This window comes from Oryctolagus cuniculus, chromosome 17 (assembly GCF_964237555.1).
Source record: "Oryctolagus cuniculus chromosome 17, mOryCun1.1, whole genome shotgun sequence".
NCBI classification, from domain to species: domain Eukaryota; kingdom Metazoa; phylum Chordata; class Mammalia; order Lagomorpha; family Leporidae; genus Oryctolagus; species Oryctolagus cuniculus.
The window spans coordinates 39,919,179-39,935,593 of NC_091448.1; the positions used below are offsets into that span (position 1 = coordinate 39,919,179).

The 16,415-nt window shown below is 46.2% G+C and overlaps 2 protein-coding genes across 2 annotated transcripts; both read right to left on the bottom strand.

Annotated features, from left to right (window-relative positions):
• Positions 1 to 1,235: 1,235 nt before the first annotated feature.
• CCL11 (chemokine (C-C motif) ligand 11) lies at positions 1,236 to 4,095 on the bottom strand. The gene is given in 3 exon segments (NM_001322432.1): positions 1,236 to 2,081; positions 2,476 to 2,584; positions 3,714 to 4,095. Coding segments are annotated over 3 exon segments (291 nt in total). The 5' UTR covers positions 3,790 to 4,095; the 3' UTR covers positions 1,236 to 1,975.
• A 5,099-nt stretch (positions 4,096 to 9,194) lies between these two features.
• On the bottom strand, positions 9,195 to 10,991 carry CCL7 (chemokine (C-C motif) ligand 7). Its single transcript, NM_001297482.1, is given in 3 exon segments — positions 9,195 to 9,505; positions 9,904 to 10,021; positions 10,861 to 10,991. Coding segments are annotated over 3 exon segments (300 nt in total). The 5' UTR covers positions 10,937 to 10,991; the 3' UTR covers positions 9,195 to 9,399.
• Between the last annotated feature and the right edge of the window lie 5,424 nt (positions 10,992 to 16,415).

Consider the following 16,415-nt stretch of genomic DNA (forward strand, 5'->3'; position numbering starts at 1 on the left):
TATGGCAGCTCTCAAGCTTGTAAAGATAGGGTATAAGGGGAGAGTGGTAGAGGAAGTGAGTTTTCTGGGATGAGGCAGCTACCTTGTAATTGCAGCCTTGTGGAGTTTGGGTACCCATCTTACTTGTCCCCATCCACAATCGTCACCATTTCACCATGCCGGGGCCTGCTTTTCTTACCATTACCCTTTCCCCTTCCCACCCACCAGTGCTCTAGTTCCATCCCCTGGTGCCTCTTGTGTACACTGTGACAATGCCTAATGGCTTCTCTCTTCCCCTCCCAACCCAGGCACAGCCACCTGGCTACTCTTCCTGCAGAACTTCTAGTCACAGCACTTCTCTTCCCCACTGAATTGAAACTTTCGGTGCCTGTTATTACTGGCGTGACCACACACTCCAGTTTGCCTGGGGCAGTGTTAATTTGATCTGTAGTTCCAAAAATAATTATCAACCATGCCATCTGTTACTTTGCAAAACTTTCTAATTTGGGTGATAAAGAGTTATAGGTTCACCTCTTCCTATTGCTATGTAATAGAGCACTAAATCCACTGACCTTGACAGCTGGCCTTGACCTTCCTCCTGCAAGTCCCTACCACTTGCAACATAAAGGCTATAATTTCCACACATGCCTTGACCCTGACATATCTGAATATGGCTTCCATCCATTTGGTAAGTACATCAAGATCATCACCACAGATAGGCATTTTTCTCAAGCAAGCCCTATCCTCTGCCTCCAACAGGGGCCCTCCACCTGTACATTCACCATGACCAAGTTTACGTTCCACCTTGCTGGAGTCTAAAGCCTTTATATAACCATCTTGCTGAGGGTCCTCTAGCCCTCCTCCGATTGATTATTCAGTGTTAGGTTGGAAGACAAAGAAGTAAGGTCTGGGAGAGGAAGAAGGCCCCGAAGCTGTTGCAAGAGGTCATGGGAGAGACTCGGGATGAGCATGAGGCTGGTGAGGAAAGGAACGGCAGTGAGTCTCCTGCTGGTTGAGTGACCCCAATATGTGGAGTCTTGGGAAGCACAGCTGGGAGCGGGACTCAGAAGGCTGCAGTAGATTTTCTGGTCCTGTCAGTTTCACCCTGAGCCCTGGGGAAGGTCAGCAAAGCCAAAGGGCCATTTCTGAGGAACACAGTCAGTTCCCTGGGACTCTCATTCCCACTGACATTTTTCTCCCTCCCTTATTTGGATCCACCCCCCCCCCCAACACACACACACAAATTACTGATTGTAATAAAATGTGCATTTATTTTATGTATTCCAAAAATATTTACTTCCATTTAACATTAGGAATCACATCTTAGGTTCATAAGAACAAAGCTTTCCTAAAAAGACAAGACATCATAATGTGATTTTCTTCCCCAGGACCCTTAAAGATTCCAGGGAGATGGTGGAGAGGTGCTGCATTGCCCACATTTGGCAGGGGGTTGAAGTGGGGCTCAGACAAGACAAGTCACATACTCAAAGCTTTATATTTTAAAGACAACTAATATTCATGGAAGATGCATTTAAGAACTTCAATAACTTAAAAATAATATTTAAAAATATTAAGTCATTTTCCTTTTGGAATGATAATGGAGTCATCTCAGAATGCATCTTTTCTTTTAAAAATATTTTATTTATTTATTTGAGAGGCAGAATTACAGAAAGAGAGGGAGAGACAGAGAGAAAGGTCGTCCATTTGATGTCTGCAATGGCTGGAGCTGGGTCAGTCCGAAGCCAGGAACTTCTTCCAGGTCTCCCACATGGGTGCAGGAGCCCAAGCACTTGGGACATCTTCCATTGCTTTCCCAGCCCATAAGCAGAGAGCTGGATGGAAAGAGGAGCAGCCGGGACATGAACTGGCACCCATATTGGATGCCACAGGTGAGGCTTAGCTCACTGTGCTGCAGCTCCAGCCCCTCAGAACGCATCTTGAGAAGGAAAATAAGTGAAGCATTTCTCAAACTTCAGTTTGGTCTCAGAATAGGTGACTATGGCTTTGAAGTTTTGGATTTTTGGTCCAGGTATTTTATAGAATCTTGGACCCACTTCTCCTTGGGGTCAGCACAGATCTCCTTGGCCAACTTGGTCTTGAAGCTGTCAGGGAGAGAGAAAGAAAGCAATTAGGAGGATCCTGGTTGAAAATTCTGTCCATTTAACCCCAAATCTTCCAGAACCATTTGCCATGGGGGAAGAGGCTGCTATGGGAGAGAAGGGATTGGAGAGGGGATGGGAACGGACTGCTGCTCCTGATGTCCCAGAAAAGTCATCATTGCTCTTGCCTCAGTGGAACTGGTATGATCTGAACACACTACCAGTCATACCAGACAGGCAGCTGAGAGTGAACATTTCCTATTGTGAGTGTTCATGAATTAGATTATTGAGGTCAAAGTGAGTGAGCCTATGACTCCAAGTAATTCTGACATGCTTCTTCACTTGGCATCCTAGAAATGACTCTTGGGTCTGGAGAGGGTGAGCTTTGTCTACTTACATCACAGCTTTCTGGGGGCATTTGCTGCCACTGATTCTTCTGTAGCTCTCCAGCCGCTGGAGGGGCATCTTCTTGGCCATAGAGAAACAGCAAGTGGTTGGGACAAAAGCTGGATTTGGGGGAAAAAGTTGCAGAAAGGGTGAGCTACTAATGATACACAGATATTTCAAACTCAGCTTTGGAAGGGAGGAAGGAAGTTTGGAGAAAATGAGGATGTGTCAGAGGTAGAGGTAGAATCCATCCAATGAGATGTCTGGGCCTTTGCTTCTGACCTGGCATGCTCCCTGGTGCAGGGGGAACCCATCACCATCGGTGAGGGTAGGGAAGAAGCTTGGCTGATGTGATTACGAGCAGCTATGTGTCCCTGCGATAACCACGGCACTGTTCTCTGCTTCCTGGACACACAGTAAACTAATTCCTCTTGACTACTTTTGTTTGGTTCAGGCAGCTAACTACTACTGAGCAATAAGTGAGGAGACAGAGAGACATGTGTCATTTTTGAGCGAGAGTGTGTTGCCTATGCAAGACCCTCAAGAGCTTTCTCTTCCTTAGTTGCAGTAACTGGCAGTGCTCCTGTGGGCAATAGCTGCGTCAGAACAGAATTCTGAGTATGTGAAGCAGAAACCCAAGCCTAGACATGACCATCATTTGGCACAAGTGAGAAATTAACATGTGTTAATTTCATTTCTTGTGTGAAGCCACTGATCATTTAGGATTGTTTGTAACACAGCATGCTGTAGCATCTTGGGCAGACACACTCCCTAGGCAGAAGGAAGCAAAGGCTGGAAAATGAGTTATAGTACAAATACTTAGATATTTTTTCCTAAGCAGAATCAAAATAAATCACCTCCAGAGATTCCTGTAGGATCCAATCACCTTCTCCTAATCACTGTCTCTGAAAGATGTCCCTGAGGCCAACAGGTTTTTCCTTTTCTCCCCATCTCACAGTAAGAGGAGGGCATTCATTTCTGTGCCCCATCCCCAAACTCTACCCACGAATGCACCCAGCATCTCTCTCAATACTCATGTCAGAGCAAGCGCATGGGGACCCACTGAGATGGCCCAGGCTTCTGGTCCTGGCTTCTCCACTGACTGGATGCAAGATCAGGCCATTTCTCCACCTGCCGCATCTGCTTGCCCCCTTCCCAGTGCGGAGTTTGCAGTGAGTCTCTGAAGACACTTGCTGACCTGAGAGTTTTAGAGGTGGTTGGGTTTCTCTTAGGGAGACAAGGCCTTACCTGGCTGAGCAAGCACCTGGGAGCTGAAAACAGCCGCCGTGACCAGCATGCAGAGAAGTGCTGCAGAGACCTTCATGCTGAGGGCAAGCAGATGAGCGTGGAGCACAAGTTGGAGGCTTCTGGATTGATCTCTGTCTCTGTCACTTTTGATCACTCTGCCTGCCTTTATAGGGAGCAGAGAGGGTGGGCTCTTCCAGGGAAGTCTTTCCTAAGTAAAGTCACTATCAAATCAGATTGGGATGTGGAGAGTGGAGAGCGTATTGAATTGCTGACCAAATTCCAGTTCTTGGGAAGAGATATGAATTAAGGAAGCCAGATGGTGGGTGGGACTTGGCGTCTCTCTCATCTATTCTGGGACTTGGAGTAGGAATGATGGTGGTAGCTTGTGATGAAATGAAATAAAACAAAACATCTGCTGTGGGGAGGGAAGCAAGCGAAGCTCAGGGCATGTTGAGGTGAGCTGATCTAGAGACCTTCCTCAGCGGCAGTGCCCAGAATTGGGAGGCCAGGCAGGGGCCCTGAACCTTCTGCAAGGCTCTCACCCAGAGGCAGAGAGCTCAGCCACTCATCACTGCTTTTCAACTCTGAGAACCAGGAAGGGGAGCAAAGAGGGGCTTACCCCTCTGATTTAACCTTAGTGTCCTGGGAACCTAAGCATCCCAGGATGTCAGAACTGGAGAATTTCTACTGACCTTGACTTCCTGTGCACTTTTAAACTATTTGCTTAACTTCTAACACCCTTTTACAATTAGAATCCAAACAAGCTCCTATACATTGATGACACGTAGGGGAGTGGGTTTGTTTGTAGCAGAACAAGTGGCTCCCTGTGTCCTCACACCCCAAGGATCCAAGGAGAACTCTTGGAAAATCAGCCATCTGGCTTATCCTCAGCTCCTGGACCACATGGCAAAGTGTCTGATAGCTAAAAACATCAAGAGATAGGGCCACCACAACCAACAGGTATCGCCTTGTGCATAGTACTTAAGCCCCCTAGGAGGAGAGAGTGCAAGAGGAGATAAAACCTTCACTTAACTCACTAGGGTGAGTTACAACATTGGTTACTGCTGTGGAAGCATTACATAGTTGTTTCCTGGCTCTTCCTGCACACTCCTACATCAAACTCATGGATTGGCACAGTTTCACAGACAGGTGTGTTAAGAGGGACTCTGAGGACTTAGTTGAAGGCAGTGTCATGGTTGACTGGTCATGTCTCATGGGCACAGGATTAAAGAGTGCCCTTGCTGGCCTGCAAGGTCTCTGAGTGTTCATCCAGAATAATCACCTTCAAAGGGACCAAGTAGGGCCAGGCACCTGTGCCTTCCCTGTTCTTTGCTGCTCAGCTCTAGGTAAGGTGGGCCGATGGAGACTCTAGGCCTAGAATGCCTGAATTTGGGTGATGGCTGTGCCACTGACCAGCTCTGCTACCACAGACAACTTTCTTACCATGCTTTCTCACTAACTTTCTTATCCCATGTTAGGTTAAGATGTGGATGATCATCATGCCTGTCTTAGAGGCTCATGGTGTGAATTAAATGAGTTAATAATATATACAGTGGGGGCCGGCGCTGTGGTGCAGTGGTCTAACACCCTGGCCTGAAGTGCCGACATTCCATATGGGCGCCGGTTTGAGACCCAGTGGCTCCACTTCTGATCCAGCTCTCTGCTGTGGCCTGGGAAAGCAGTGGAAGTTGGCCCAAGTCCTTGGGCCTCTGCACCCGCGTGGGAGACCTGGAAGAAGCTCCTGGCTCCTGGCTTCGGATTGGCACAGCTCCAGCCATTGTGGCCAACTGGGGAGTGAATCAGCGGATGGAAGATTCTCTCTTCGTCTCCTCTCTCTGTGTAACTCTTTCTAATAAATAATTAAGTCTTAAAAAATAATATATACAGTGCTTAGAAGAGTGACCAGATCTCCGTATGTACACAGCAAATGGAAGATAATACTTGTCATTATTAGGAAATGTGGCACATTTCTGTGGACCAGGAGATGCTAGAAAGACACCCCACATCTGGGCAGATGACTTCCTCTGCCGATCCTCCCAAATTCCCCATGATTCCAAGTAAAGATCGGCTACTCTGGAGACAGTTTCCAGGAATTCTCTGGTTACACACATGGGAGAGGTGAAATCTCAGAGACCTTGACAATGCAAGACATTTGGAAGGAATGCTCTTGACCTCAAGGTGCCTTGGCTGCCTTAGTTGAGTGATGTTTCCTGCATAGGAAATACTCTGACAGTCCTGCAGGAAGTTGAGTGGGCCCTATTAGCTAATGACTACATTTATTGTGTTGCCTCCCTCACTTCACAATTATTTCAAACCCAGTAAATCTCAGCAGGGACAAATAAAATAAATCTTCAGACATTCAAGAGAAGCAACGGTTCTATCCATCCAGTTGTTGGCTCTCTCGGGCGAGTGAGGGAATCCTGCTGGCTCACTTTTCCTGTTTTCCTTGGAAGCTCACATCCCAGCATGACCTAAAGCAGCCTGTGATTTGACACCTGATGAATGGGGAGACTTCGTAGGAAGGACCCTGAAAGATGGGCAGAAAATGAGTCCTCTATTATGAAAACAAAATCTTGGCTTCTTAAACATTTTCCAAGGAACAGTGAGGGGTCGGTAGGACAGATGCCAGGGGTCAGGGCTCCTGGCTTTATTTTCTAACTCTGCGCCAGATTTTTTATAAAGCTGTAGAGCATTAGAGAGGCTTTATTTTTTTTTAAAGATTTATTTATTTTACTTGAAAGTCAGAGTTACACAGAGATAGAAGGCAAGACAGAGAGAGAGAGAGAGAGGTCTTCCATCCAATGGTTCATTCCCAATTGGTTGCAACAGCCAGAGCTGTGCCAATCCAAAGCCTGTGGAGCCAGGAGCTTCTTCCAGGTCTCCCATGTGGGTACAGGGGCCCAAGGACTTGGGCCACTTCTACTGCTTTCCCAGGCCACAGCAGAGAGCTGGATAGGAAGTGGAGCAGCTGGGACTCAAACCGGTGCCCATATGGGATGCCGGCACTGCAGGCGGCAGCTTTACCCACTACGCCACAGTACCGGCCCCTAGATAGGCTTTAAAGAGACATGGACACAGTGACATTTATTTTATCCCAACTCTCTCTCTCTCTCTATTTCTCTTTTTTTTTAAGATTGTTTTATTTATTTGAACGTCAGAGTTACACAGAGAGAGGAGAGGCAGAGAGAGAGGTCTTCCATTCGCTAGTTCACTCCCCAACTGGCCGCAACAGCCAGAGCTATGCCGATCTGAAACCAGGAGCAGGAGCTTCTTCCCGGTTTCCCACGTGGGTGCAGGGGCCTGAGGACTTGGGTCATCTTCTATTGCTATCCCAGGCCACAGCAGAGAGCTGGATCAGAAGTGGAGCAGCCTGGACTTGAACCGGTGCCCATATGGGATGTGGCGCTTCAGGCCATGGTGTTAACCCACTGTGCCACAGCACTGGCCCCTCTTCTGGTTTTTAATGGTAGCAATGATTATGGTATCAATCCTTCTATTAATTGGGATTAAACTGGGCTCCAAGCATCAGTGGCTTAACACAACAGACTTATTTATCTCTGTCACAGTTGAAGACAGACCAGATAGCTGTCCTCCAAGTAGTGACCACTGACTTCAGGATATGGACTGCTTCCACCTTGAAGTTGAGCTTTATAGAAGAGTGTCCCCAAAGTTACTGTTAGTGGAAGAAAAGATTGGAAGTGTGAGTTATTTATAGGTGTCAGGGCTGGAAGAGGCTTTCATTACTTCAAACTTCACCTTCACCTAATTGGTTAGTATTCAGCCACATGGCCCCCAGAAAATGCAATTTAGTCTGGGGAATGTAGAGGGGCTCATGGCTATGTGATGGACATTTACGGTTTGTGCTACTTCAGGGCTAGTGCATGTCCAACAGCCAAGCTTCAGAGACGAGAAAGTTTAAACAGAAGTCACTCTTTGTGTGCAAGCCAGAGGGCCCAGGCCAAGTTAAAAAACTACACTAGTCCGCAGGCGAGAAAATCAGGGTGCCTCTAAGTCTATCCTGTGACTGGTCCCAGACACAGCTGAGGACCAGTGAAAAAGGAGGAAGGGGCCTCTCCCCACACAATACTCCCTATCAGAACCTTTGGAAGGGAACGTGTTGGGTCACCTGCCAGTCCTCTACCTAACTTCTCCACGCAGGTAGTGTTTGTATTATTCTGGACATCTGTGGGGTTTTTTGGTGTTTGGGTGATGTTGGCACTAGTATGAGAGCTGCTGGTCTACCGCGCAGGCCCAGTCAGCTGAAGTCACTTGCCCAAGTTTACCAGGCACATTAGTGGTGTTCCTGGCTAATCTGTGAATCCCATTGAACTTGGTGCCCAGTACTCCTGTTGTGGTTTGGGATTTCTCTTTAATTCTCCATGCCTATAGGGGACTAAGGGTCCTAGGCCTGCCTAAGGACGAATAAGTTTAAAATTCCTTGAGAACAAAGAGACACAGCTTGACAAAGATAACTGGAGCCAATTCTGTTGGTGCTTAGGCACATGGAGCTCTTCTCTCCTTCTTGTCCTACTCTGATACTCTGCTTGATACTGGCCTGCATCAGTGGGCTTGCTGCATCTCATTAAGATGCAGCGTGTACTCATATCCCCTACTACTACTCCTGGCATGTCTGCTTCCCATTTGTTCTCTCTGTAATCTGAGATTAAGCTCTTCACTGGTGTTTGAGGACAGACCAAAGGCAGAAGCAGGGGCAGAAAATACTGTTGGACACAGCCTGGGCACTAAATGATCACCAGTAAATTGTCTGCTTGCCACAAACGTGTCTGATTCCTCTTGACATCTGGAGAAGTCTACCTAGGGCTTTGATGGAAATTCTGTCTCTAAGAAGATAGCCTGAAGCTATATCAACGGTTTGTCAGGGTCGCACATTGAGTGCAGGATCCACACCTTCCTCCTTCTTCCCTAACTTGTCAAGATGGACATTTTTTTTAAAGACTCCTGGTTTTCTGCTCCGTAAGGGAGTTGCAGAATCATCTGTGGGTTCTTTCCTGGTTTCTCAGTGCAGATGGTATTTGCATTACTCTGGATTAGAGGATTGATGAAGAGAAACACTAACCAGCCATGAGGTTGACATAATAGATGAAGGCAGACACTTTGGGGTAGGGTATGTGATGGTGATGAATAACTTTGCAAAGAAAGAGAGGTCCTTGCACAAGTGTCTGCAGCTCATGTCGCACGTGGGGCCGCGCAGCGGGCTCAGCTTGGCACCGGCCTGCCTGGGACGAAGCCCAGGGTCTGTCTTATGCTTGTCCCTCCTCAATACCAGCCGCACACTCTGCAACTATGCCCCTCTCCCAGCCACTCTGGGGACCCTTCAGTTCCGTTTCATCTTTTAAAAAGTCATCAAAGTCAAGTTTTTTACAAAAATATATTTTATGTAAAAATGCAAGAATAACACATATAAAATAATCAATTCTATAATAAAATGGCACAGTATGTACAAGGCTTTACAGTTCAAACTCCTCCCCCATGCCAGTGCAAGTTAAATTAAGGTGCTAATAACTTAAAAATATTTAAGGAAAACTGTGATTCACACGACTACACAAAGCTCCTATTTCTTAGAATTACAACAAGATAATCTCTGCACAACTCTTGAGTTGAAGCGAGTGGACACAGGTTACTTGCTTCTCAAATCCAGGCTTGGATTTAATGCAGGCAAGACTGCTCAAGGCTTTGAAGTCTGAGTTTTCTTGTTCAGGTAGGCAATGGCATTTTGGGCCCATGGCCACTTGGGGTCAGCACAGACCTCTCGGTGCTGTTTGGTCTTGAAGCTGTGGGGAGAAAGGACGGTTAGACAATGTGCTTAAGAGGATTTAACCGAGGGGTGTAACCTATGCTACGGGAAACCTGTCTGGGCTGGTGGGGCTACCCCAGTGGAGGAGGAGGAAGACAAGACAAAGGAAGAGCCTCAGGGGAAGCAGCGCTCTCGTCGGCCTGGGTGAAGTCTCCTGGGCTCTGGGATGAAGGAACTGAGCTCTGAACTGAAGACCAGCAAGGAAGCTGGAAGCAGGAAGCAGGAAGCCATGTTTTTGCTTGGCTTCAGCTTTCCCACCGGAAAGCTTCCGGGGCTGAGAGTGTCTCTACCCAGGCTGGGCACCGTGGTCCTCTCTGTTACCCTAGAGGAGAGCTCAGGACTGCGGGCTGAGGGTGCTGGCCATGGTCCACTCACATCACAGCTTCCCGGGGACAGTAGCTGATGCTGATGAGTGTGTAGCTCCTCAGCTTCTGCGGGTCCATCCTCCTGTTGTGGAATCTGTAGCAGCAGGTTTTGCCGCTGTTAGTCCCTTCTGCAATGAAACAAGCAGTCTCTTCAGGGTGTTCTCTGGGTCTCCTTATTTGTCAAGGAGGGAATAGTTGGAAGGCAGAACGGGAGAGAAAGGGAGACGGAGGGGGAGAAGCTGCCCACCCCAAGTTCAATGTCTCTGCTCTTTGAGATCTTTCCTTAAACCCTCACTCTCATGGACTATAAGTGGGGCATGAAGCATCACCAGCTGATAGAGGAAGGGTCGTCCAATAATGCAATGCCCTGGGGGCAGGGAGACCCCAGTTACATGCCTCTTTTAGGCTCCAAAAATCCATTGTCTCTGCAGAGCTACTTTGCTGGAGGCTGGGCTAGAAGAAGGTTCTGTTCAAACAAGGTGATTCTGAAGAGGTCATAGGAGGGGCACATGAGCCAATGATCAGGGCCAGAGAATAGCAGCTGGGGACCCCTGTGCCCACTGCCTCTGCAGAAGCTGGGCCAACTAAAGCACAGAGCATTCTGGGTCTCCTCTCCTCCCTTCCATATCTTGGAAGTGCCCTGCACACCCACCACCTGCGGTCCCCTCTTAGATCACCCCCAACTCTGAACCCTACTGACAGCAGCTAGGTGGTGACTGCCTGAGGGTGTTTCCAGTGTTGGAAACCTAGAGGAGCCAGATGTGGGGTTCACCGCTGGAATTGGAGCTCAGGCTCTGCCCGGAGCTGCGGTGTGACTGGGCTCCCTCCTGGCCCATGAGCTACCTTAGCTTGGAAAAGCAGCTGTTCAAGTGAGACTGTGGGGACGCCTCCCGCTGTGGCAGTCCCTGAACACCTGGAGAGGAGATGGAGAGATCTGTGTCTCACGGGGAGGAGGGGGGGACCTCACCTGGCTGGGCAAGCACCTGGGAGCTGAAGGCAGCCACTGTGAGCAGCAGGCACAGAAGTGCTGCAGAGATTTGCATGCTGGAGCGCGAGGAGGCGAGCTTGGAGGGAGAGCTGCAGGTTCCTGTGCTGGCCTCAGCCTCTCTGCTCCTGGGGAGGCTATGCCTCTGCCTATTATATGCAAAAGAATGAGGGGTGGGGCAAGAGAGCTTTGTAAATTCTGAATGAATCACAGGATACAGTCCTAAATCTGCTGAGCCAGAGCCTGGCCCCCTGCCTAGAAAAGAGAAGGAAAGTGTGGGTGTGAATGGAGTGAGCTGTTTTCCCTCTGAGACCAGAACAGGCTGGTGAGGCAGGGGCAGTGTCCGGGCAGAGCACAGCGCTCCACGGCTGTGTTATGAGCTCAACTTCTTTGAAATGGAACACTTTCTTTAGAAAAGCGGAAGGAAGCAGGGACACTGAAGCCAAGGAGACGTCAGAGATGTCCTCACTTTTCCTTGCGGGCAATATCCCCAGGACCCCAGAGTGCAGAAGGAGGCACTGAAATCCAACTGATCTCTAAAGTGCATCGAGAGAGGCTTCACGCTCTTTAAGTCCCGGCAGCTGTCTCAAATCGAGAAAAATAGAGTAACAGAACGTGAGCAGAATGACAGGATTCGGCACTAGAATAATACTACCTGGAACTGTAGGGTCTTTTCTATTCATCTATTTCTGCATAACAACCCATTAGAAACAGGTGTCTTGCATCAATAGCGACCGTTTACTTTGCTCTGAATTACGAGGGTTGACTGGCTTCAGCTAGATGGCATTTGCTCAAGGTCTTTCCTATCTTTGCAGTTGGATGATGGTTAAGATTGGGATCATCGCAAAGCCTTTGCTTAATGTCTGATGTCTGGGCTGAGGACAGGAACAGCAAGGGGTCGGACCAGATGAAGCTCTCCTCTCTCTCTCTCTCTCTCTCTCTCTCTCTCTCTCCTGGCCTCATCACCAACCTCTTCAGGGGTTCATCCACATGGTTAGTTTTTTAAATTAATTATTTAGTTTTAAAGTGATACTTCCCACCCTACCCTCCCTCCCGCCCATGCTGCCACTCTCCTTCCTTTCTTATTCTTTTAATTTTTGCAATCATCTACTTTCAGTTTAGTTTATACTCATAAGATTACCCTTACACTAAGTAAAGGATTCAGCAGCAAATAGTAAGCAGAAATAACACTGTTCCTCAACAGTAGAGACAAGGGCTGTAAACCAATCAGTGAATCTTAAAATGTCAATTTTGTTCATACACTTTGCATTTATTTGTACTCTATTATGTTAGATAATTTACACTGGCTGGCTTCCAGCCCCCCAGGAGCAAGGCTAAGGCATACAGAGCACATCGCTGTGGCACAGCTAGTTAAGTCAGGGCTTGTGATATCGGCATTCCATATTGCAGAGCTGCTTCAAGTCACAGTTGCTCCGCTTCTGATCCAGGTTCCTGCTAATGTGCCTGGGAAGCAGTAGATGATGGCTCAAGTATGACAGTCCCCGCCACCCATGTGGGAAACCAGGATGGATTCCTGTCTCTTGGTTTCAGTCTACTCCAGCCCTGGCCATTGCAGCCATTTGGAGAGTGAACCAGCAGATGGAAGATCTCTCCCTCTCTTTCTGTTACTCTGTCTTTCAAATAAATAAACCTTTTAAAAACAAAAAAGTTGAGTAGTGGACAAACTGGGGAGGGACTCAGGTTGATGCTGGTACCCTTCTGAACAAGTGATTCTAAGTCTGTCCTGTTTGTTCAAAACAGACATCGAAGTGGGGGGCTTCCAGGAAGTACTACGCTGGACATAAAGGTGGAAGGTTAGTATCTCAGTAATGGAGGAGAGAAGAGTTTCTAGAAGTTCTGGGAGATCTCCAGATGTGAAGTATTTTGGGGCTTGATGGAATTTTGACCACTCAGCCCAGGGAGAACATTCTCTGTGTCACCAGCACTCTAGCTTTGGACAATCAGATGTGAGATACAGTGACAAGTGCTGTCTCTGAACAGAAACTAGTAGCCTCTCACCATGGCTGCCCTTCCTCTTAACTATAGGATGGCAGGACCCAGATGAGAGTGCTCTTTCAGCTTGGGTCTTATAATGGAGGAGACCCATGGGCAAGAGACACAGCACAGTTCCAGGACATGGAGCAAGTAGGATTCTAACATTAGAGGAGCTGAGTGAAATATATATGGATTCTCACTGTACTATTTTTGCAACTTTTCTGTGAGATTAAAATTTGCCCAAAAATAAAAATCTGAAAAACACACCACTCCAAAACCCTGGGATGTAGAGAAAGCAATGTGAAGAGGGAAGTTGATAGGGATAAATGTTTAATTAAAAAAGAAGAAAGATCTCAAATCAGCACTTTAATATAACACTTGAGAAACTAGAAAAAGAACAAACTAAGTAAACCCAAAACTAGCTGTAGAAGGAAGAAAACAAAACTAGAGCAGAGATCAATTAAGCAGGGCATTTTTAAAAATAGAAAAAGCAATCAATGACATTGAGAGTTGGTTTGTTGAAATCATCAACAAACTCTTAGATTAACTGAAGAGAAAAAGGAGAAGGCTCAAATCACTAAAATATGAAATAAAAGAGGGGACATTACAATTAATGTCACAGAAGAAAGGATTATAAGACAGTACTCTGAATAATTACATGTGAGTATACTGGATAACCTAAGGGGAAAACAAGTAAAATCCTAGTAATACACAATCATGAAGAAACAGAAAATCTGAACAGATCTATAGCTAGTGAGGAAATTATATTCCTAGTCAAAAGCCTCCCAACAAGAGTAGGCGCTTGGTGCAGCAGTTAAGATACCAATTGGTTAGTTCGTATCCTATATGGAGTGCTTGGGTTGGCACCTTTGCTCTGTTTCTGATTCTGGCTTCCTGCTAATGTGCACCCTGGGAGGCAGCAGGTGATGGCTAACATAGATGGGTCCCTGCCACCCTTGTAGGAGATCTGGCTTGAATTCAAGGCTCCTGGCTTCAACCCGGCCCAATTTTGCCTTTTGTAGACATTTGGGGAATGAACCAGTAGATTGATGAAAAATCTCTCTTTGTCCATCTTGGTCTCAGTCTCCATCTCTCTGTCTTTCAAGTAAATAAAAATTTAAAACAAATGTCTCCCAACAGAGAAAAGCCCAGTATCAGATGGCTTTACTGGAGAATTTTATCAGACATCTAAAGAAGAATTAACACTGACCCTCCTCAAATTCTTCCAAGTATTGAAGAGGGGTAAAGACTTTCAAACTCACTCTATGAGACTAGGATCAGCCTGATATCAAAGCCATTCAAAGACACTACAAAAAAGGAAACTATAGACAAATATTCATAATGAATATTGATGCAAAAACCCTCAACAAAATATTAGCAAACTGAATTCAACAGCACATTTAAAGGATTATGTACTTGTATTAAGTAGATTTATTCCTGGAATATAAGGATGGTTGAACACACAGGAATCAGTAAATATAATCAACCACATTGACAGGTGAGGGACAAAAGTCACACTATTATCTCAATTGATGCTAAAAAAGCATTTGAAAAAATTCAACATCTTTTCATGATAAGAATACTCAACAAATGAGAAAAGTATTTTTGGAAATAGAAGGACACTATCTCAATTTAATAAAGACGATGTTTGAGAAACCCACAGCTGACAGCCTACTCAACTGGGCAAGACTAAAGGCACTATTTCTAAGACAAGAATGCCTGCTCTTGCCATTTCTAGTCAACCCAGTCCTAAAAGTCCTAGCTGCAACAAACAAGGAGGAATAAATAAAAACCACCCACATCAAAGAGGAAGGCATAAAACTATCTCTTTCTGTAAGTGATGTGTCCTTATTTGTAGGAAACCCTGAAGATTGTACCCCTAAAATACCTGTTACAACTAATAAAAGAATGTAGCAAAATAACAGTATACAAAATCAATAATTGTATTTCTATACACTTACAGTGAAAAAATCTGAAAAGAAAATGTTTATGGATTGGATGGCTTAATACTGGTAAGTTGTTAATAGTACTTAAAGCAATCTTCAGGGACAGGCATTTAGCCTAGAAGTCAAGATGCTGGTTAAGATGTCTGATTCCCGTATCAGAATACCTGGATTTGGTCACTGGCTCTGGTTCCTGACTCCAGCTTCCTGCAAGTACAGGCTTTGGGAGGCAGTGAGATGGCTCAAGTAATTCAGTTGGTACCTCCCATGTGGGAGACCTAGACTGAATACCCAGCTACCAGCTTCAGCTCAGCCTGCCCTCAGCTGTTGCATTTGAGGAGTCACCCAGAAGATCTCTGTCTCTCGCTCCCTCTTCCTCTCTCTTCTTCTCCCTCTCCCTGTCCCTCTCCCTTCTTCTCTGTCTCACTGTCTTTCTCTATCTCTGCCTCTTCAAAATATAAAAATTTTAAAAGTGATCTATAGAGTCAGTGCAATCCTTATATAAAAATTCCAATGACGAGCCGGCGCCGTGGCTCAATAGGCTAATCCTCCACCTTGCGGCGCCGGCACACCGGGTTCTAGTCCCGGTCGGGGCACCGGATTCTGTCCCGGTTGCCCCTCTTCCAGGCCAGCTCTCTGCTATGGCCAGGGAGTGCAGTGGAGGATGGCCCAGGTGCTTGGGCCCTGCACCCCATGGGAGACCAGGAAAAGCACCTGGATCCTGGCTCCTGCCATCGGATCAGCGCGGTGCACCGGCTGCAGCGGCGGCCATTGGAGGGTGAACCAACGGCAAAAGGAAGACCTTTCTCTCTCTGTCTCTCTCTCTCACTGTCCACTCTGCCCATCAAAAAAAAAAAAAAAATTCCAATGACAACTTTTGCAGAAGTAAAAAGATTCCATCTTAAAATTTGTCTAGAATATCAAGGTACCCCAAATAGTCAAAATAATCTTGATAAAGCTTAAGCTAGAAGGTCTCACACTTCCTGATTTGAAAATAGATTACAAATATATGGTAATCAAGCTACTATGCTATTAGTATAAAGATAGGTTAATAGGATAGAAAGGAAAGATAGAATAGGAGAGCCAAAAGATAAAAAAAACCGTTATACGTATGGTCAAACAATCTTTGAAAAGACAGTATCTTCCACAAATTATGTTGGAAAGACTGGATATCCAAGTGCAAAGATTGAAACTGTACCTTTATCTTACACCAGATACGAAATTTAACTCAAAATTGGTCAAAGATCTAAATGCAAGATCTTAAACTATAACTCCCAAGAAGAAACATAGGGAAAAACCTTCATAACATTAGATTTGGTAATGTATATTTGTACATGATACAAAAAGCACATGCAACAAAAGCAAAACTAGGGACCAGTGTTGTGGCATAACATGTTAAGTCGCTGTCTGTGACACTAGCATCTCATATGGGCTCTGGTTCGTGTCCCTGCTGCTCCACTTCCAATCTAGCTCCCTGCTAATGTAACTAGGAAAGCAGCAGAAGATGACCCAACTGCTTGGGCCCCTGCACCCACTTAGGGGATCCAAATGAAACTGATAGAACAAAGAAAACAGAAGAGTGGGTTTCCAGGGGTTTGG